The 23231-nt window shown below is 40.3% G+C and overlaps 1 protein-coding gene across 5 annotated transcripts in view; it reads right to left on the minus strand.

The window, feature by feature from the left end:
* LOC148066862 (cell adhesion molecule 1-like) overlaps positions 1 to 23231 on the minus strand; it is a 252206-nt gene that overhangs the window by 18724 nt on the left and 210251 nt on the right. For 3 of the 5 annotated variants that reach the window (XM_087807700.1, XM_087807701.1, XM_087807699.1), the window contains 2 exons: positions 19495 to 19667; positions 13559 to 13651 (listed from right to left, as the gene is read on the minus strand). In XM_087807700.1, the coding sequence (XP_087663826.1) occupies positions 13559 to 13651; positions 19495 to 19667 (266 nt within the window). The remainder of the gene's footprint in view (positions 1 to 13558; positions 13652 to 19494; positions 19668 to 23231) is intronic. The other 2 variants (XM_087807704.1, XM_087807702.1) reach the window with 1 other exon arrangement.

A 23231-nucleotide genomic window follows, 5' to 3' on the forward strand; every position in this document is an offset into this window, starting at 1 on the left:
TAGTATATAAACAAACTATGAATAGAACATTAGTTAGTGATATTTGACCAAAAATGGAAACTTCACTTATTTTCTACTCACCCTCATGTTGGGTGATTATTTCCAGAGTAATCCGTTACTTTATAGAGTAGTAAAATGTATGTTCATTATGATGTAGCAACTGGAGCTCAGTTGTCTTCATCTTCATCTTCGTCCAAAAAGACACTTCATTTTAGGCTTGTGGTTATTTCAGCTATAATCTCTCATGTTGAGGCTTCAATACAAGATGGACGTTACAGTATGGAGGTATTTCAATTTTTTATGTTTCCTTTGGTTGAAGATGAAGACGAAGACACCTGAGCTTTAGACACTACATTAAAATGAACATGCATTCTTAAATATAACTAAAATAGAACATATAATTCTGAAAATCAAATCACTTTACATACGTGATAATAATTGTATCATTATCATTAATAATATTAATATTATTGCAACAATGCAGAATACAAAATAAAAAGACATTCCAAATGAAATGTGTACATGGTTTATCCTTTGAGGCTTCCGGCTCTGCCCCTGAATAAATTGAATCTACTCTCCGCCCAACTAGCCCCCCTATATAGGCCCTCTGCTCCCGCCATTCGTCCCCATTTTTTAAACTCAATGAGAGAAGACCCAGCTGGGCAAATAGTTAGATGGCTTTGCATGTGATTATAGAACTGGAGTTACATCAAGGCAACTTATATTTCTATTACGTACAGGGCTTCGCTATTGGTTGTAACCTAGGCGAAGGCCTTAGGGAAAAGTTCGCTCCTAGCTGGGACAAAGATCTTCACTCTTTTAATTACTCTGAGACTGCTGAACTTGAATAAAGACACCTGCTCATCCCGTCATTGGTGTGCCTTTTGCTTCCTCTGGGCCCAACCTGCCACCAAATAATTGGCGAGCTAACCACATAATTGGCGAGCTAGCCAGTCTTCGCTTGGGAAGTCGGACGTCGAGCGAACGACCACATCGTGATACGCCGTAGCCAAAGAGGGGTAAGATCATTTTTCTTATAAAGATTTTCTTGCACTGACTAGGTTGCGTGTGTTGTGGCCGGTGGTTTGATTAACAGATTAAAGGTGCAGGAAGAGAAGGGGAACCTCCTCACTATGTTGTAGATGAGGTTCTTTCAGTTACTGTCTCGAAAACTGTGTGAGACAGAGAACCAGCAGTCATGTCACGTAGATAAAAGCGCACAAACATGGCCGTAGACAACCAAGACGCAACTTGACAGATATATTCAGCCGTCACTCCTCTGTCACAGTGAATGCCACTGCCTAGCCTCCTCATCTTGATGCAGTGGCAGGTAAAAAGCCCTTAAACAAATCATCCTTGACCTAAAAGACGAGGTAATGACCTTCGGGCAGAAGGAAGGATTAGGACTTAATCTTACAGAGTCTTCTGCTTCGCCAAAGGAGAGGCAGACGGGGTCCACAGAAAGGGCACAAAGGTCACCGACCCTTTTTTGATTTTTTTGACCAAAGGAGGGCAGTCTTCAGTGAAAGTAGCTCTAAAGCTATTTGGTCCAAAGGCTCGAAGGGACCTCCAACTAGGCCCTGAAGAACCTTTTGCAGGTCCCGCTGTGGGACCACCTGATGAATAAGGTAAGGTAAGGTAAGGTAAAACTTTATTGATCCCTCAGGAGGTCTCCTTTGGAAAATTGTTTTTTTCCAATAGCCAGCAATTTTTCATAAACAATAAAAAATAATAAATAAGAAGAAGAACATAAAGAGAAAGAACAAGATGACACAATCTAAGTCTAAAGATAAAGACAAAGAACATAGGTCAACGAAAAACAACAAAGACAAAGGATACAAAGACTAACATAGAACAGAACATCCAGATACTCTCACTCCACTCCTGCCCCCGAACTCAGAATTGTACAATTTAATAGCCCGAGGAATGAATGAGTCCTTGAGTCTATTTGTTTTGCACCTGGGTAGGAGCATTCGTGCACTCATTCTGCTTCTCTGCTCACTGATGACAGTGCTTAGAGGATAACTGTCATCATCAATGATGGACAGTAGTTTGTTCAATGATCTCCTTAGCAACTGTCACCAGTGAGTCCAGCTTCATTCCAACCACAGAGCCAGCCCTCCTGATCAACCTGTCCAACCTGTTGACACTCCTCTTGGACACATTTCCACCCCAACACACCACAGCATAGAACAGGACACTGGCCACCACAGACTGATAGAACATGCAGAGGAGCTTCTTGCAGATGTTAAATGATCAAAGCCTCCTCAGAAAGTACAGTCTACTCTGAACCTTCTTATACACATGGTCTGTGTTGCAGGACCAGTCCAGTTTACTGTCCATCCACACACCGAGGTACGTATAGTTGTCAACTATCTCCACCTCGTCGCCTCTGAAGGACACTGGACGTGGCTTTGTCCTGGACCTCCCGAAGTCCAAGACCAGCTCCTTGGTCTTTGAGGTGTTCAGCTGCAAGTGGTTCCTCTCACTCCAGTCCACAAAGTCATATCAGACTCCTATACTCGTCTTCGCTGTTGTCCCTGATGCATCCAATAATGGCAGTGTCGTCAGCATACTTCTGGACGAGACTCAGCTCTGAGTTGTAGCAGAAGTCTGAAGTGTAGATGGTGAAGAGGAGAGGGGCCAGTACTGTCCCCTGAGGTGCTCCTGTACTGCACACCACAGTGTCAGACGTGATATCCTTCAGCCTGACATACTGTGGTCGATCAGTAAGATAATCCGTAATCCAGGAGACCAGACCAGAGTCCACAGCATCTTAGTCAGTTTGTCCTGCAGCAGAGTGGGTTGGGTAGTGTTGAAGGCACTAGAAAAGTCCAGGGACAGGATTCTCACTGAATCGCTTCCTTTATCCAAGTGGGAGTAGGTCCGATGCAGGAGGTGAAGGATGGCATCTTCCACACCAACTGCTGGCTGGTAGGCAAACTGCAGGGGGTCTTGCGCGTGCTGGACTTGTGGCCTGAGATGTTTGAGGACCAGCCGCTCCAGTGTCTTCATCAGCTGCGAAGTCAGTGCCACTGGTCTGTAATCGTTCAGCACACTCGGTCAGATCTTTTTAGGGACTGGAACGATACAGGAAGTCTTCCACAGAGTTGGTACTTTCCCCAGCTGTAGACTGAGGTTGAAAACATGTTGGAGCGGCTCAGCTAGTTCAGCAGCGCAGGTCTTTAGCAGTCGAGCAAACACCTTATCAGGACCAGCAGCCTTCCCTAGACGAATCCTCCGAAGTACATCCTGTACCTGGAGTGATGTGAAGCTGGGAAGTGGTTGTGTGGAGCTGGGGGGGGGGCACAAGAAGGTGGAGCAGGTCCTGAGGCGGGCAGCAGTGATGGTGAGGTGACCTGCTCAAACCTGTTGAAAAAGTTGTTCAGTCCATTTGCCTGCTCCACCGTGTCCACTGCAGTCAGAGAGGCCTTGGTCTTGTGTCCAGTGATGGTTTTAACACCATCCCAGACCTCTCTTATTTCTTCTCGGCTCAGCTTCTCCTCCAACCTCCTCCTGTAGGTGTCCTTTGCCTCCCTCAAGCATCGCTTCACCTCCTGCTGAGCTGATCTCATGGCGTCCCTGTCCCTGCTCCTGAATGCCACTTTCTTCCTGTTAAGGACATCCTTGACCTCCTTTGTTACCCACGGTTTATTATTAGGGTAACAGCGGACAGTCTTAGTAGGGGCGACAACGTCCAAGCAGAAATTTAAATAATCCGTTAGACAGTGTGTCTGTCCCTCGATGTCCTCACCATGAGACCTCAGCAGCACATCCCAGTCTGTTGTTTCAAAGCAGTCTCTGATGGCATCCTCCACAGCTGTCCACTTTCTGATTGTCTTAGTGGTCACAGTCTGTCTCTGCACCAGAGGAATGTACTGTGACTGAAGGTGGACCAGGTTATGATCGGACCTTCCAAGTGGAGGAAGAGGTTTGGCTCTGTAGGCGTCCTTCAAGTTGGAATAAAGAAGGTCAATTGTCCTGTTATTCCTGGTGGGACAATCCGCAGCCTGATGGAAAGTAGGCAGAGTAGAGTCCAGGTTGGCATGATTAAAGTCTCCAGAGATGGTGATAAACGCGTCTGGGTGTTGATTCTGAAGTCGAGCTGTCATTGTGTGGATCTTCTCACAGGCAGATGCAGCCGCAGCGCTCGGAGGAATGTAAACACACAGCGCGATCACGTGACTGAACTCATGCGGTAGATAATATGGACGCATGCTGACAGCCAACAGTTCTAAATCTTGACAACACAAGACTTTCTTCACAGTAACATGTCCCGGGCTACACCAGCGTTTATTCACGTACATGATCAGACCTCCTCCTCTGCGCTTCCCACAAGCGTGCGCGTCTCTGTCCGCTCTGACGGTGCTGAAACCAGGCAGCTCCACGTGTGAGTCCGGAGTCAGCTGCGTGAGCCACGTCTCCGTGAAGATCAACAAGCTGCTCTCTCTGTAGATCCGCTGGTTGTTGAGGGCAAACAGCTTGTCGATCTTATTCGTCAATGAATTGACGTTCCCCATCGTGATCGTTGGGATCGTTGCTCTGTGACGTCTCCGATTGTCCGTTAGCTTAGCCTTTAGCCTCCTCCCTGCTCTACAGCCACGATACCGGCGCTGAAGTTTGATCGGGATCTCGTGGCGATTTCCAGCGACAGCAGAACCTCTCTTGAGTAAACAAGACGATTCTCTCCATGTTCAAAAGTATCCATTAAAAAAATGATAGTAAAAAAATTAATAAAAACAGAAAATTATAGAAATTGCTGCGGAGCTACTGGAGAGGCAGCCGTCCTCGTCGGCGCCTTAGATGTCAAGAATATTGAATAGTAGGTATAATCCTACGAGCACCCAGAAGAAAGTGCTTTACCAAAGGATGATTCATGGTTGTAAAATTACCAAAATCGTCATCTCTTACCGTCATGGCTGACCCAAAAACAGCTAGTGTAGATGACCCTTGTCCAGTAACTCCTGCAGGAAAAGCAGGATCTCAGAGACTGGACATGAAGATGGTGTCAGTCCTTTATTCCTGCACCAGGCTTCAAATACACGCCAGCGTGACACATAAGCTTCTGAAGTAGATGGTGCCCGAGCACCCGAAATAGTTGAAACTACAGACCTGGAGAGTCCCAGGGCATCTAGTCTCAACCTCTAAACATCCAAACCATGAGGCGACGTTCGAGAACTGTTCGGGAGAAAATGGTCCCCCCCGTCTGATAACCGAGCTGTCATGGTTCTGGACTCTAGATGCGGACCAAGATAGGATATGTGTTGACTTGGTTCTAACATGCTCCTCAGTTGACGTCATCCAATTGTCTGGTCTGACACACTCCAGCAGTTCTCTGACTGTCAACATTCAAAATGGTCTCTGCACTACATAAGAATTTAGAAGACGCAGATCCAGTATTGGTCTCATCCCACCTGATTTCTTTGGAACCAGGAAGTGCTGGGACAAGAAACCTTTCTCCATCTCTGAGCCGTAAACACTTGTAGGCTCCTTTCTGTAGGAGATCTAATAATTCTCTCTGTAAAAATGTGATACGTTGTTTTTAATATCCCGTTGTAAGGCGGTGGTTGACGGCAGAATTGCAACGCGTACCCCTTTCTTAACATTCTGTCTAGCTATGCGGACAGTGGACCACATAGACTCACCCGGGACAGGTGGAAATCTGTCAGTGACGGGGAAAACTGTGAAATCAGTGCGTGAGTGACGGTTTTCCCCATTCTGTGACTCTTGTTGAAGGTGTCCTGACGAAAAGGGCCGGTTCGATGCTAAAGATGGCAACGATTCAATTCAACAGCTACTTCCACATTAACTTCATCTGTGGATGTCTGAGACGGTTTTAAAAACGCTCTTGTAGCGTCCGGCATGTTAATTACCTTATTTTGGTTACCGCTGCAACCACTCGCAAAGACCTCTGGGGAATGCCGGCAGCTGTCAAGTGCTTGTCAACCATTTTTAAAACACAAGTCAGGCTCAATTTCTTTGCACAGGAAGAGTCTGTGACGAAAGTAGAAGGAGTGATACATTTCCGTAACGTTTTTATCGCCACACCATGCCCCGTAGCTTTGTTGTTGGCATCAGAATAGCTGCATATATGTAGATGTAATATCGCTGATATCTTCTCTCTCACGTGTTGAAAACTTAACACATGATATTTCTCTTTCCCGACTCGGGTGCGCTGGTCGAGGAGAGGGTGTAGAGTCATGATTTATTTTGGTGGTAGCCAATTTAGCTCCGGAGACAACCAGAGTAGCAACGGTGACGTCAGAATTAGCATTAGCCGTTGCTGAAGCTACTGTCAATACTGTGGCCAAGGAAGACAGGGTCGTCATCACGTCTCTCATGGTCACGTCAATCCTGGAACGGCCTTAGTCTGGTCGATGGTGGTCAGGTGATGCTGGACGAAATTGCTCGGCCATCTGTTCCAACCTCTTACGGGCAGCTTCCAGACATTCGAGAATTGCCGGCGCTCCTTACCCAGACAGAAGAGGCAGGAGCCGTGGAGATTGAATTCTGCCAGGATAGCTGTGCAAGTGATGCAGGTCTTCTGGTCCATAGCGACACCGGATGGAGTGAACAGATCGCTGAGTAGATCGCTGTATTGTAGATTTGCTGTGACTGATTGAAAGAGGGAGACGACTGGCAAGACTAGAGGGCCTATATAGGCAGCCTCAAGGGATAAACAGCTTGTTTGAGGGCGGAGCATGTACGTTATAGAACTAATGTTGTTCTTATATCAGCGAAGGTACGTCTTAGAGTAACAGATTTTGTTAAATAAAAGGTAAAGAGAGAGCTGCTCGTTTTTCATGCTTCATTGGAAAAACTACCTAACATTTAAATGAAATATGCACATTTATAAAAATACTTATTTTCAAAAAACTCAAGTAGGGGCATCAGAGGGCTCAAAGCTGTATGTATGGTATTTTTTTATCTTTTTCCTGATTAATTCAAGAAGCAGTCACCTGACATGGTTTTCAATTCACAGGTTTGTCTTGTCTGGGTTATTTCGTGGAATTCATATTATGACAAGAACCAATAGGGTAAATTAAGAGAAACAAGTGACCATCATTACTTTAAGAAAAGAATGTCAGCTATACCAGAAAAACTTTGATTGAGCCTATTAGGTTTTTCACTTAAGCACCTTCTAAAACCCCTTTTTCTAAACAAAATAAAACCTTATCTTCTCCTATAATGTTTCACAAGAAGGGAGAATAAGGGAACCTTGATAACACCCATTTCTTAAGATCAACCAATTCTCAATGGTGTTGAGATCTGTGGACGGAGGTAGTCATGGGAGGAGCTTGATTCTGTGTCTGGTGAACCATTGCTGTTAACATATTTAGGTTTATTATCTTGCTGAAAGACTCAGTGATGACTCATTTTCATTTTTCGGGCAGAGGCCATCAGATTTCCATCTTAAATGGTATTAGTCAGTGTGACAGTATACGGAGCCCCGTACATGACATAGTGATGGGAAAATACCAAGTTAGTGTGTTGAGTGTTATCAATTTGTTGAACCACAGGAAACTAAATGCTAATCATTGCTCTTGTTCCAATCAGTGTTTGATTTGCATCTATTTGACACATGACCGATTCAATCAGATAAGGAGACAGGAAGAAACAATGATCTTTGTTTGTTTTCATTTAATAACATATGTTCAGGTTTCATTGTGAGTAAGTAAGTAAATAAGTAAAAGTTATTTGTAAAGTTCCTTTCTAGTCCATGGTCACAAAGCGCTCTAAACAGAAACAATATACAGCTAAAATACATGCTAAAAAACACAGGAGTCCCAGAAAATCAAGGAAAAGCCTGCACAAATAAACATGTCTTAAGATGCTTCTTAAAGGAGTCAGTAGACTCCATCAAACGCAAAGGGAGAGGAAGATTGTTCAAAAGCTTAGGAGCAACAGCCTGTAAGGATTTCTCTACTCTGGTCCGGAAGCATGTGAGCGTAACCATCAGTAGATTCTGGTCCACAGACCTAAGAGCCCGAGCTGGGATGTAAGGCTGGATCAGATCAGTGATATAAGGTGGAGCCTCACCATGAATAGATCTGAAAGTAAGAACGAAAATTTAAAATTGATACTCAAAGAAACTGGCAGCCAGTAAGGAGTTTTAAGGATCGGAGAAAAGCAAGTTCTTCTATTAGAACAGGTCAGAATTCTCGCTGCAGAGTTGTGTATTAACTGCAGGCAAGACAGCTTCTTCTTGTTTGGACATGAAAATAAACTGTTACAATAGTCTAAACGAGAAGACAAAAGCGCATGGATTATAAGCATCAGATCGTGTTGTGACATCATTTTCCTAAGTTTAGAGATTTTTCTCAGTTGAAGGAAACAGTTTCTGGTCAGTTTTCTGCAGTGTTGTAATAGAGACACATCTTTGTCAAATACAACACCCAGGTTTCTCAGGCTCAATTTGACAGACTGGCCTAAGTCACCCAAGTACTGACTCAACCCTGGAACCTTATCATCAGGCACAATAACCAGAGTTTCAGTTTTGTTTACATTTAGCTCCAAAGTGTTTTCACTCAGCCACTGTTTGATTTATAGCAAACAATTGGCAAAGCTGTTCAGCCTGAAACTTCTCATGGATGTCGCTCTGATCCAGGAACAACGATAGCTGCTTAGACACCACCTTCTCTAAGATCTTGGACAAGAATGGAAGCTTAGAAATAGGTCAGAAATTACTGAGGTCAGTCGGGTCTAAGCCTGACTTCTTGAGTAAAGGCTCCACAATGGCATGCTTAAATACATTGGGAAACCAGGGGCCAATTACAACAAACACTTTAATCAAGAGCCTACATGGAAGGACAACAAACAAGCAATATGATGGTTTCATCTTGCTCACCAGTGCCGAAATATCAGCCAGAGTTACAGACTTAAAGAAGGCCCACAAGGTGGAGACAGGCTCAGTTACAGCAGGGGATCCACACAAAATTGGAGGGATTTTAATTTTATCAGTGAAAAATAAAGAATGCCTTGCTGTCAGCTTCAAAGAAGACAGCGGTGATTGAAGCAGCAGGACACACAAGAATTTATTGTGTCAAACAAATATTTGTTATCAGAAGTTATCAGATCTGGCAGTTTCCATCATCTCATCATCATCTTAAATGAGGACATCAGATCCCAGAAGTGAAATCTGTGCACCTCAAGTTTAGTGTTCGTTAAGTTCAATTTAACAGGTATCACCTGATCCAGTATTTCAACACAATGATTACTGAAACAGTGAATCAAACTGTCTACGTTGAGCCAATAATTGAAGAAAAGAGGATCAAATATAGCAGAAAAACTGTCTGCTGTATCGGCTGAGATAACACCTAACTTTCAAGGGCTTAGGTCCAGGGATGAAGTCCAGGTTAAAAAAAACAAGAGAATGATCAATCAGTTGGACATCATGTAAAGATACATCAGAAATGTCCAGACCAGAGGTAGAAAACAAAGTCTAAAATATGGCCTTTTTGGTGAGTGGGTTCAGAGGCATGTTGCTCAAAATTAAAGGTTTTATTTAAAGGGTTAGGGTTAAAAGTTAAGAGTGCTTTAGCAGAGCAAGATGTGATGTCATCAACGTGAAGATTGAAGTCTCCAAGAATAAGAACAGATTCCATTTGAATAATGGAAGATAAAAAGTCACTAAAGTCCTTCAAGAATACTGCCGCAGGACCAGGCGGACAGTAGACTAAACACAATAGAAATGTCTTGTAGAATCAACCAAGATCATCTGGGACTCAAAAGAGGTGAATTCCTGTGTCTAAATCTGCATAAACAACTCTCTCTATAAACAACAGCCAAACCACCCTCACGATGACAGGGATGGGGCTTCCCTTCAACAGAGCATCCAGCAGGACAGAGTTCATTAAGATGAATAAACTTTTCCTCTCTCTGCCATGTCTCTGAAAGACAAAATAAGTCCAGCGAGCATTCAACAGGCCAATATGCAGCGCTGATGACGTCACTGAGGCAGTGACTGAGCTTTGTTCGCGTTGCCCGGGTAATAAACAACTCACACTCTTATAAAGAGGCGACTGAAACAGAACCACTCCAGAGTGAAGATGAGACCTTCTAGAGAGTCTTCTGATCATCTCTCCTCGTTATGAGTAAACTGTTGTGACTTTAAATCAAATCTGATGTCTCTTCTTTTCTGAGTTTACAGCTTTAAGTCAGATTCCTAACCTGACACATTGTAAAAGAATAAATAAAATAATTAAGTCGTGGCCAACAAGTATTTTGATGTTTAATTAACTACAATTCAACATCTATTTTCTAGTCAAACACATTGTAGAAATATTAAGACGATACATTTTTCAGAATAGACTCTCTGGTGTCAATAATGTGAGAATATACAGTAAATATTATCTAAACAAAAAGAAAGAAACGAGAATTAGCCTATTATTCAAGGTTTAGTTATTGCTTAAAAAGATTTATCTTATTGAGACTAATATATAAATCTCTACATTACAACAAGATTTTATCACGCAAAAATGTCAATAACCACACAGGTCTTGAACCTTGTATTTCGGGTTATAAGCCGTAAGTTGTAGCCATGAGCTATACTAGCTCATGATTAAAAGATTAAACTTATCTCGTAGGCACAAGATAAGTATTTCGTAGCCACGACATTTTAACATGTCATGTCCGGGGCTCTGTAACAGTATGAGTGAGAGTAATAAAGAATTTATTTTAAGGATTTCAAGATATCTTTGCCAGGGGTGCCCATAATTCTGGAGGACCCGTATGATGGTATGTTATGGAACTACAATTGACCTTAGACAATAACTTATCACAGGCAGGATCCAATTCAAAAATGGATGAGGACAAACACTGTTGAAAGTGGGAACAATAGCACACATTATCCGGCACATTTGTAACTGCAGAGAGTGAATTCAATTCACCAGATGGTGTTTATGTAATTTTAGACCCTGACAAACGCGTTGGATATTTGTTTCTTTTCTCTTCTCCAGCCTGTTGTGTCGTCGTGCCTGTGCTGTGGGTTAAATAAATTGGATGTCAGCACTGTTTATGGTCTTTCATCAATTAAAAGTATTGCGGGCCTGTTGCCTGATTGTCTTTCGCAACGATCGCAGATTCATGATCTGTTTTTTTTCATTTAGGGATTAAGTGGCGTGGGCTAGATAAGGCGATGATTTGTCATATTGTGCAGATGAGACAGTGCAAGGTGAAGCGCAGGGAAATGTTTTGACCGGTGATGAATGCTTCATTTTCACGTTCTGTTGGCCATAACCAGAAGCTCAACGGTGCTTTTGGATTTTCCAGCCAAAATAACAGACAGCCACAGAGCAGCAAAGGTAGCTGGATTTAATAAAACTGTAGTCCCATAAGTCAGGTTCATGACAAACACAATACAACTTATTTGCAGCAGCTATAAGACAGATATCTAAAAGATTGCAATTTAGCCATTTCCCTGTGTCACCAAAGCCTGCCAAGCACATAAAAGCCAAATATTTGGGGTCCTGATAGATTCTCTAAAGTGCTTCATCTTGGCCATTTAATGGAAAATTAAAGAAAAAAACATTTCAATAGCACTCCGGTAGATTTGTTTGGCAGCAGGTCTCTGATCAACATGGCACTCTGTGAGTAAATGAAATCAATTGGCAAAGCCCATTATGTTCATGAGAGTGTGCTGGTTTCATGCTATACGCAGAACGGCTATAGCCAGATCTCGGTTTTTGGACTCAAAGAATAAGGGCATCTGGCATGAACTCCTGACAGGCCGATTTAATACCACAATTTTGGCACTCAACATGTTTGCTTTAGCAGGTGCAGCCATAACAGCAGCAATGTTACAGAGTAACAGAGGATTGGCCATCTAGAAACGTAGCTTTGCTGTTTAGGTGTCATTGTATCATCATTTGTTTTGAAAATTGTTGGTCTTCTTTGTGTTTCAACAATAACTTTGTAAGGCACCAATTTATCTGCAGGAGTTGTCCACCTTTCTTTCCCAAATATAGTTATCTCAATTTAGTATTGTTCACTATTAGTGCAAATAAAAGTACAGACATTGTGTATGTCTTTATTCATTATTTTGTTTTATTAACCAATTTATTTTTCTTTGCTAGATAAATTCAAAATGAAATAGATGGACCTTTAGCAAGTAGATTGCTGTAGAAAGCAGATTATGTCAAAATTCAAAGCTGCATTAAAAATATAATAAAATATTATACTCCTGTTGTTTTTGTTTTTTTTAACACATATGTGGACATCAGCAGGCCTGATATTTTCATGTTGCTTGATCTGGGTACACGAGCAATCAATCATCTTAAGATTCAGTTTTTGACCAAATCCAATCAGATGGCATAATCAAGCACAATGCATGCGACTCTTGCTCGCTTCGAGGGATTTGTTCCAATTGAACGGTCCGTCTCACGGGCTTTGATTGCACTTAGAGCTTGCTTGATTTCTTGGTCACAGTCAACCACTTGTGTTTACTTGTAGAATCCCTGCAGAATTTGTATTCAGGGGTCATCATCATCCAGAAGACTAATGATAAAAAAAATACCTCATCTTTATTTCATTACCTGACTTGACAAATATTCAATTAAAGTGTAGTTATGTGTTCCTGGAAGTGCTGCACTGTTACTTTAAGACAAATATAATGATGATAATTATAATAATAATAATTAAAAAATATATGTATATATATATATATTCATATCTATAAATATAGATAGATAGATGTTGTCTCTTGGTATCATTGAGAGCTAGGGTTACTGATTTTTTTCGGCAGCTATCCCTCCGCAAAGCATTTCTCACACTCAGACATCATATTTCGTCAAGTCATAATTCATACTGACGACCTTGACAGATGACGCTTCATGAATTTCAACTCCATTTTAATCTGGCAGGTTCCTATGTTAATCAATATTTCATAAATATATCCGCCTTTACAACGTGCATTGAAAACGTAATGCAGCAAACTCTACAGCTGTGGTTCTATTAAATGTCAGAGACATATTTAATCCCTGAGCACATGTGACCATACAGCCAATTGCCATTTTAACCATGTCATGTTTATGAGTTTAGTAGTTAGACCACTACAGTCACTACACTACACTGCACTACTGTTATCAGTTAACTGCTCCTCAAACGCCAAAGTTTCAGACCAACAACTAGAAACCCTCTGCTACACGTTCCCATCTTGAAATACCTAATGTTAGACTAAACATGTTATGACCATGACAACACCTGCCCTGGACCAATACAAGTCATGCTAAAGGTAAATTAATTAATTAATTAAAGGTAAACAATTTCCCGAAGGAGACCTCCTGAGGGATCAATAAAGTTTTACCTTACCTTAAATCATACTTTTTTTCAATTTAGGCCAATTCTACTTACATATTGAGTTAGAAAATAAATGTTGGATAAATTAAATCATCTTTGGACAAAATTTGAAGATGATATGGATGATATTTTGAAGCACGTAGTATTATAAACTAAATCAGGCAGGGAACAACTTAAGCGAAACAAAAAAAAACAGTTGCAGCTTTGATGGTTTCTCAGAACATGGAGTTGTGGTACTTCTAGCAGCAGCGTGATACTGTACCTTGACTGGCTTCGGGGCAGAAGATGGTGGTGATGATGGTGGGGGTAGTGGTGGTGGTGGCAGTGGTGGATATGGGGGTGGTGGTGGGTGCATCTGGATGGGAAGACAGACACGTGACAGACACAAAGGGGAGGAAACGAATGATTATAAAAAGCATAAAGATAACGAAAATGTGAAGCGTGTCTATAGCCGTTTGATGCATGACCAACAATTTGTGTGAGTCACCGTGTGTGTGGGCGTAAGTGAGAAAAGACTAATAGTGACTTTCTGATAAATGACCAAGGGCGCAGTGCAGTAAAAACTAGTATCACTCTGCCAAGTATAATTTAACCTCACACTTACTAAGCTAATCCAAGACTATTTATTCTTTCTGTAGCACCTGGTGCTGCTAAGCATTGTCTTCAAAAATAATTAGCCCAACGAGTAGCATGCGCTGGTGTTGTACTCATGCTGTCATTGGTATGCAGTGAGCTGTTGTGACAAATGTGTGCCTGTGCATACTCGGCACTGCTAATGAAAAGTCAGCGAGGATGTGGCAGCAACAGCCGAATGCTGAAAAGCTAAATGCGGCTACATGATGATGTTGGGCGGTATGAGGTGAGACACATTAAAAAAAAATAAGGTGTTATGAAGAGGATGATTGAGTGAAGATTCTGACCAGACAGCAATTTCTTTTTCCTTTAGCATTACCATTTAACTTCATCAGCCGGGTCAGACTCCCCACACAGACTTTGACCCAGGGAATGTTATCAAGGGTGACATTTTCACTGTTGAAGTGGCAGCACGGCAATGATTTAAAGCCCCTGGCGGTGCTGCTTTGTTATGAACCTCCCATCCTGCTCTGATCTTCTCAGAAAAACCTTTGGGGTTATTAAATGGCTCTGAAAATAATGTCAATAAAATTGTTCATGAGGCCATATAAAGGAGAAGAGAATGAAGGAGAGCAAGTTACACCACATGAGGTGAAGGATTGGTTGCTGATATCAGTCCGTTAGGGTAGGAGTGTATATCCGCACCAATTCGATACACTGCAAGTAAGTAAGTAAGTAAGTAATGGTTATTTGTAAAGCGCCTTTTCTAGACCATGGTCACAAGTGCTTTAACAATAAAAAAAAAATACACAGTTAAAATACATACTTTAAAAGGCCAAAACACATAAGACAAACACAGGAGTCTCAGAAAATCAGGTAAAAGCCTGCACAAATAAAAATGTCTTAAGATGTTACTTGAAGGAGTCAGTAGCGTGCGTGTGACCAATTTTATATAAAACTATCCAGACGGTGAGTTTCCGACATCTAGGAACGAGCCAGCTAAGTTTGGGAACTTCGTTTTTTAAAACCAGGGGGTCTAACTACGGTCAAGACGCCAAAAAGGCTGGTCAGGGTAACATAAGGGAGTACAGAACCTAAAAACAGGTTTTGAGCTTTGGTTTTATTTACTAATATTGAACCTATTTTTTTTAAATCTGTGAAAGTTTTAACTTTGTGTGTTTAAATAAGAGAGAACTCTGAGAAAAGTGTATAAAAGTGTCTAGTTAGGGGTTTTACGGCTTTAAAACATAGATAATAATTGTAAAAAATAAAGCTGATTATTAGTATAATTAGTAAGGACGTCTTTCACTGGAAAGAATCACGAAAAAAATCCAAACTGTAGGCTAATTTAAAACTTGGTTATCAGCAAGTGGTTGATATTATGATATTACTGTGGTTGATATTATTGTACATCTCTTTGTCTTTCTTTTGTACATCAGACGGACAGTTTCTTCTGTCATCCGGCATGTGTAGAAAGTTATTTTCATACTCAACACAGCACTAATTTGGGCACTTTTTCAAAAAATTCAAATAAAGATTATTCTTAACATTTTTAATTCAGTGCAAAATGTGATTTACTTAATAATCTCCTGGTTCCTTCCCAAATATTCCACTCTGCTGTGGATTGACGTGGTGTCAAAGTGCTTAGCGAACAAAGAGAAGCACATTTTTCTGCGCCACATTGTAAAAGGGAATAATGAATATGATAAGCTACATTGTGCTCAAGCAATATATTTAAATGTAATAATTATTTATCAAGACGATGTTTTTCATCAACAAGGGATTGGCCCAGAGGCGATTCTTGTGACAATATCTCATGACACATCATGTCGTGGTGCTGCTCAACAGCACAGCAGAACGCCTGAAGCATAGAACAAAAAAATGCAAATGAGCCTGAAGCTGATGTGGACACACATTTTCAAATGTTAACGGTAGCGTGCAATATTTTTGTTCATTCATCAATAGTTCGACCTTGACCACACAAAAGGCTGTCAGGACGGCCGTGCAGGCTGAGGCTGACAGAAATGATCCATTGGGAAGTCAGCTGGCACACAAGAGTCGTCCACTGGCTTAAGAGCCAAACAGACTCCAGCTGAGGGGTGGTGCTGTCTAATTGGTTTTATCCTATCACCAACTATGTGGGTCCAGCAGATGTTTGGGATCATCAGTGTCAACAGCTCATTAAAAACTTAGCCATGGAGGAGAATTAAAGGCGGGCTCGTGACACTCTGAATGTACATGATGTTGGCAGCTTCCTGTAATGTATCAGATGACTCCAGCTCATTGACTTTCAAATGTGACGAGCAGAGAGTGTTTTCTTCCCGCTGAGTCACCAGACCTTGTTTACTGAAGAAGCTTATGAATCAGTGTTTCTGGACTCAATATAAGGAGTCGTGTGGCAGGAAGTTGGAAGACACGTAGCCTGACAGGGAGCGTAACTGCTGAAGCCGACAGGAGGGCCGGATGAAAGAAGACTCACGTTTGTGCTGTTAATCACACCAAACAAACAGAACACAGGCTTCAGACAGCATACCTGGCACAAAATCATTAATTACTATTGGCATTCTGACTAAGCACATTTTCTGGAAGACATTAACTTCTCTTAAAGGTGAGAAAACAACACCAAAAACAAAAAAGTTGGTTCCTAATGGTTTTTAAAACATATTGTCAAACTTTTACGATTGATTTATTCTGAGTTCAATCAAAAGAAAAAAAAAAGGGTACTGCTAACAACTAGAATACCATGGAGCTGGTCTTAGACTTTGGGTGGTCCACACCACACCCGTACTGGATGAGGTCAAGATTGTAGACAACTACAAGTACCATGAACATCTGCAGGAAACTACTTTTTAAGTCTGTTGTCACCTGTGGTGTTCTGGGGTGGGAACTCCAACAGGATAGATAAAGGGATCAGGCAGATCTGGCTCTGTGGTTGGCAGGAAGATAGATCCATCTCTATCTCGATATCTATATCTATATACACACGTATAAGATATATACAGTGTGTATATATATAATATTATAATATTTCATAAGACAATCACCTTTAACATTGTAGGGTGTATCAGGAGAACATTTGTGCGCCCACAGTGACTTGTGAAGAAGCGTCTTGTAATGGCAAAGCGATGCAGAACAAAGTGAGACGGATTAACACTGAAGGTACTAAAGAAACAATGAAACAGCTGTGACGGAGCAGCAGTGAAGAGAACTTTGGTATTGACCAAGTCTCTGCCTGTAAACAACTTTAAACCCCTCGGCACCGGCCTGCCTCGCTGCGAGAGGAAAACCCTAATGGTTGTGTTCTCTCAGTGTGTGAAGTAAGAGCAACGGCGAGAGTTAGAGCAATACAGACTGCATTTGTTTGGCTGTTAACATTGTTAGTGTCAGCCGGTCTCGCAGTGCTCTCCATCACTTAGGGTCACAATAGTCGGCAATCGGATGTATTAGAGGAGATGTAGGATGCTGCTGCATTTGTTGTGGCTGTCGAATAGGCAGAGGATGTCGGGGGTTCAGCCCTGTAACGTCTTTATTAGTAAGTTACACTGCGCTAATGTTTCATTCGGACCTTTCATTTGTTGATATTGCAGAGGTGGTTTAGGTTTCAAGTGACCTATAGGGAATAATTATTAATCTGGATGAGAAAAGGGGAAAGCATTATTGACTTAATTCTCCATAAAACTAACAAAAACATTTTATTTTATCTTCCTTATAGCAGAAGGTTGTCACTAAAGATTACAATTACACTTAAGACATGTTGTACCATGTTATATGGGATTCAGTATTTGTTTAAAATGTTACCATCAAGCTATTAAGAAGATAAAAATTATCTTTTTTTTCTGGAACTCTGTTGCAGAAGAACCTTTACAGGGTGTCCTCATCCTTATGCACCATTGTGTCTACATTAAGGCAGATTTACATTGTTCCAAAAAAATACATTTCAATTATTTTAGGCACCCGTTTGCGCTGAAAAAAAAAACGTTTTATTAATAAACTGAATGTGTGCATGCATTTTAAATAGTTTAATAATAAAACATTAATGAAGACATTAGAAAACATGAGGTGAATGCAGAATACATTATCCAATAAGGACTTATAAGTCTGTTAACAATTACCATGATTGTTATATTTCTTTTATTTGACTCTCTATATATAATTAGTTTAGCAAAAAAAACCTAATGATCAGTTTCTATACAAGGAACCACTAACTTTTGATATTACGTTAAGGTAATCATTTTGGGTTTAAAAACAAGCAAACTTCTTTGATTATATTAAATTGTGTTGTATGTATTGTCAAGCCTTTTAAAGTCAGTTTAGAAACTCAAGAGTCACCAAGACCCTCTTTTGACATCAATGATTCTGCTGTATTTCCTGAGGAGGCTAAGAAAGTTTGGGATGTCAACCAAGATCCTCAAGAACTTCTAAAGCTGCATCGTCGAATGCATCTTGACCGGCTGCATCACCGTGTGGTACGGCAGCACTACTGTGGCGGACCGCAAACGCCTGCAGAGAGTGGTGAAGACAGCTGAGAGGATCACCAGAACTTCTCTGCTCTCCCTGCAGAGGATATACCACCGCAGAGTCCACAGTAGAGCTGCCTCCATCCTTAAGGATCCCACCCACCCCCAGCACGGACTGTTCACACTCCTGCCCTCAGGCCGCGGGTACAGGAGTCTTAAGTGTAGAACAACGAGACTGAAAAACTCTTTCTTTCCAACCGCCATCAGACTTCTCAACAGCGAATCAACCATCTACCTCATGCCGACAACTCTTGCACTGATTTTACTTGTACTTGTTTTTACGCTGTTACGTTGCTGTGTTTTTAGATTTGAGTTTGTTCAAATGTATATATATTTATACCATGGAATTCTGTTGGGGGTACAAAGAAAGAATTTCATGGTACCTATGACAATAAAAGATTTGAATCTTGAATCTTGATTGTAATACAAAATTTATTTCACCATTTATATTTTTTGTATAAAATTAAATAATAAATAATTCAATTTTCCATTTCCTTTTCAAATGGCCGAAATAATCTATACTATTCTGTGGACTCCAGGCCCACCAAAAGTGATAGTGAAGTAATAAAACGAAACGTGTATTAGACTGATTCCATGTTCTGGGGGGTAAAAAACATTAGCCGTATCTTGTGTTTTATGGTCTGCGCTGAGATAATGGCTATGAGGATGAAATAATTACAGAGAAAATACACTACCAACAGTATGTTATCAAAGATCGGACCACAGAGGGTTATATAGTGAAGCCTGAGTAAATATATGTCAATGGTTTAATCATACAAATGTAAAAATATAACATTTATTGAATAACTAATTGATTTAACAGTAAGTTCAAACAACCAGTGAGGTTTCGTCTTTATCGCTGGAAAGAAAATGTTATTTTACTCACTTGTGCTCTACCTATTTCATGAAGTAAGAAACATCTTTCTTAATGTCCGTGACGTGAATCATAGAACCGTTGACACAAACCATTCAATCTAAATACAAGCAGAATGATGACAACATACATTTTTCTACCATGTTCATGAATGGAACATTTCATCCTTTTCATTGAATACAAGAGAAAAGAGGAGGAGGTAGAGTTCCAGGTGCGCAGAAGGCAGCAACATACCATAGACGTAAAGGATGTAGTCGTCAAAAGACTCGCCCACTGAGTTTGAAGCCACGCAGCGATAGGTTCCATTGTAGGACTTGTTCAAGTTTTCGATGTAAAGATCCTTTCCTGTGATGACGGCGTGGGATGGAACATCGTCTTCGACCTTCATCCAGTTCACATACTGTGGCCTTAGATAAGATGAGAGAAACCATGTGTTTTAAACATTTATGACATTGAATAAACAAAGGCAACAAAAAAAATACCACAGAGATTCTAAGGACCAAATAAATGTGGATCTTGAGATCCTGATTCAGACCTTTTATCCTTAGACTGGCAGTCATGGTAAAACCAGAACCAGAGAAAATAGATATTATACATATATATATTTTTTAGTTTGATACAGCATAGCACAACTTTGAAATATAATGCAAAAAAATTTATTATCAAGCATTCAAGCAATTTTTCTTGTATAATATCTAAAATGTACAGTTCTCAACATTAACACAAACGTTTGAAAATATTAACTAATAGTTACATATTTTAATATGCATCTGTAAAGAGCACAGTTCAAGGTAAGGGGTTGCTATTCAACACAAACACAAACAAACATCATCTGAGATTAAATCACTCTTCTAAAATTGGAGGTAATGGCTCTTAGTCAAAACTAAGTTAAAGGTCTTGTTCACAAGTGAGGAAAAGATGTAGCATGAGATTAAAGATTAAAGCACGTCTAACCGGAGATAAAAGGAAAACATTCAAAGGATATGCTTCTTTACGCAGTAATCAGTAAATTGGTTTTACTAAACAACAAGCTATATTGTGGCTGGTGTCTGCAGTGAAATCCCTCTACAATGGTGTTCTAGCTCAGTCCTGAAATCCTCAATGTTCCACGTGTGTTGTTATTATGTGTAGGTGGTAGTCTAGTGAACGTCTATCTTTGTATGCTTTTCTAGCATGACTGAGGTTCACAGGAGGGTGACACATTTTCATTTTTAGAACAATGAGCCCAAAGCAAAAGTGCGACTGAGGCTGAGGAGAAGAGAAGGAAACACAACACCTCTATTTTGCCGTAGCAGCTCGCGGCGGCTGCTGCCAGCTACTGTTATTTCCCCTGAGCGTGCACCAGTGGTCTCTGTGGCTGCATTCTGTTTACTTTTTAACTTGATTCCCTCCATTAGAAAATGTTTGGTGCAGGGGAAGCAAATGGAAAAGGTTACAAAAAGATATACGAGCATGTGGTGGGAAAGAAGGGTTCAATGGCAAAAACAAACAAACAAACCACAAGCGTGTTTTAATGGCTGTGCCGGCCTGCTGTAAAGGCACCGTCACTGTTGTCTCCGGAAGAAATTAATAACAAACAGACAAGGATCATCAAACGGAGAAAGATACCGCCTGAAAAGTTGCTATAGATGAACGGGATGGTGTGAGAGGGGAGAAGTGAATCCAGACACAGATAGACCAAAGAGCTAAGATGAGTCTGCAAGGAGAGTGGAAGGACAGGCGAGTGGAATACAAATGTGTGCCTGCAGCTGGGGCCCCCCTCTGCTATCTGCTGGTAATGACTGCACAACTCTCAGCGTCTCTAATTAAAATGACCTCCGATTCCAGACTCACTGTATTGATTGTCTTTTCATCTTTACAAAATGGATACGCAAAGTGAGCTTGTTTCGGCAATAAGAACCAACGGAGTGTGCCGTGGTTGAAATTAATTGTTTAAATGATCAATCTTTCAATGAAGTGTTTGTAACAACACAGATGTTTTTCGGTGAGTACGATGTTAATGAAAACATATTTTCTTCCAATTCTGTTCTGACGCAATTATGCAGGAAGTCAAAAAAAGTCATAAGACATTGATTCATACTTTACCATTTAATCTCAGTAATTCACAATGACTAGAAATATGATATTGATATATATTTTACACTTTGAAACTTTAGATAGTTATCATATATTTTGTACAACATTGACATGAAGACCTTGGATGACAATATATCCCAATCTTGAATTGTACACAGTTAAAAACACTGATATTAATATACTAACAACATAAATCAAGAAATTAGAGGACACTTAAATAACTTATACAACTTAACTGTAATGTAAAAACAAAACAAAAAGGCATAAACAGTGAAATACAGCCTTGTACCTGATGGGACAGCGAGGTTTAAATAATAATGGCACATCTCAGGAGCAAAATCATGATCTATGCTCTAAATTGAAATACACTATCTTGCTTCTCGTTCAGGTTCAGATGTCCCTGCTGGTAGAGGTTAATTTGATTTGCAAAAACATTCAACCCTCCTTTATCTCCTCCATTAATTCTTCTGTTGAAACCGAAATGAAAAGCAATTCAACCTCCTCACGTGACAGACTTATGCAATTTTCTTAAATATAGTCTTAGATGATTATTTTCCTCTGTTTGAATTTCAACTGTCCCGGATGTTGAATCATATTTGGAAAGATCTGTTTGTTGTTTGAAGTGTTTAACTCATATGTAGATTTTTTCAACATTCAGACAAATAACCTGACAAATCCTTTCAGTCCTTGAAAGTTCATTTCTAACATGATGCCACTGTTGACTTGTGGCTTTTTTTTGTCTCTGATCCATTTTCTTCACAGCAGACAATCTTTTATCTGAAAATTGACTTTAATTGCGAACACCCAGCAGCTTCGACTCCATCAACCTGCTCTCAGAGTCTCAATCTCCATGGAGACATTATAAAATAAGCAATGTTTCTTAAGTGCTTTGCATTCTGTAAATTAAGAAGCTCTTCTCGCTGCTATGTCCTCAACTCTGAAGTGGTGAAAGCTTACCACCTGCAGTAAATATCACACTCTGAAGTCAATGATCGCAGGTAAAGAGTTGTCTTTTAAAAGCTTCAAGGATTCTTCAGTTTGCCTTATTTATAGATATATATACAGGGCTTACAAGTATTAAATGTGTCACAAAGTCAGATGAACACATAATCTCATATTTAGTGAAACAGTTACACTAATAAATAATTCACATTAAACAGATGCATGATGTATTAATAACAGAAATATTACACTGAATTATATTTGAACCCCTGACTTACGAATCTTTCTCTAATACATTTTTAATAGATTCCTTCTAAACTGTTGGTTTAGTTCACATCGCTGTAAGTGCTAACTTAAGCTATCAGCTATAAAAATCCTTACTTGAATGTAAATAAGTCCTAACAAAATTAGCAAGAAGCTATTATGATATATTGTTGTATTAAAGTGAACAAGTTTCTACATCCTGACATTCTTAGCCAAGTCCAAAGGTTCAAGGGTATAAAATAAAACATATCCAGGATCTTGTGATGCTACAGAAGTTATTTCAGTGTGATCTGAGTGTCTATCTATAATTAAATGTGATAAAAGTCATTGTTCAATTTTTCATATTCGACTCAGATAGCAGCTCTAACAATAAAACTTCAACACACATCACGACATTTGCTTCTGCTGCCTCCGAGAATGTATGATTTCACATTTCAACAGCCAATTTTAATTGGCAACTGGAGTCTCAATATAATCACGATATTTTTGAGTCACTTTGGAAAAATTCCAAATTAAAAAAAGAAGATAGGTCTTCGGAAAGGTCTGGAGTCTGTGAATATTGCAAATCGTGCCAGTCCAGTTATCCTTCGTAGCCTCTTTGACTCATATTGGTCATTTTTTACTTTTAAATCTGAATCTTCGATGGGGAAATATACCATTCCAATGCCAAATACACCATCTACACTAAA

Source organism: Callionymus lyra, chromosome 14 (genome assembly GCF_982586985.1).
Source record: "Callionymus lyra chromosome 14, fCalLyr1.hap1.1, whole genome shotgun sequence".
In the NCBI taxonomy this organism is placed as follows: domain Eukaryota; kingdom Metazoa; phylum Chordata; class Actinopteri; order Syngnathiformes; family Callionymidae; genus Callionymus; species Callionymus lyra.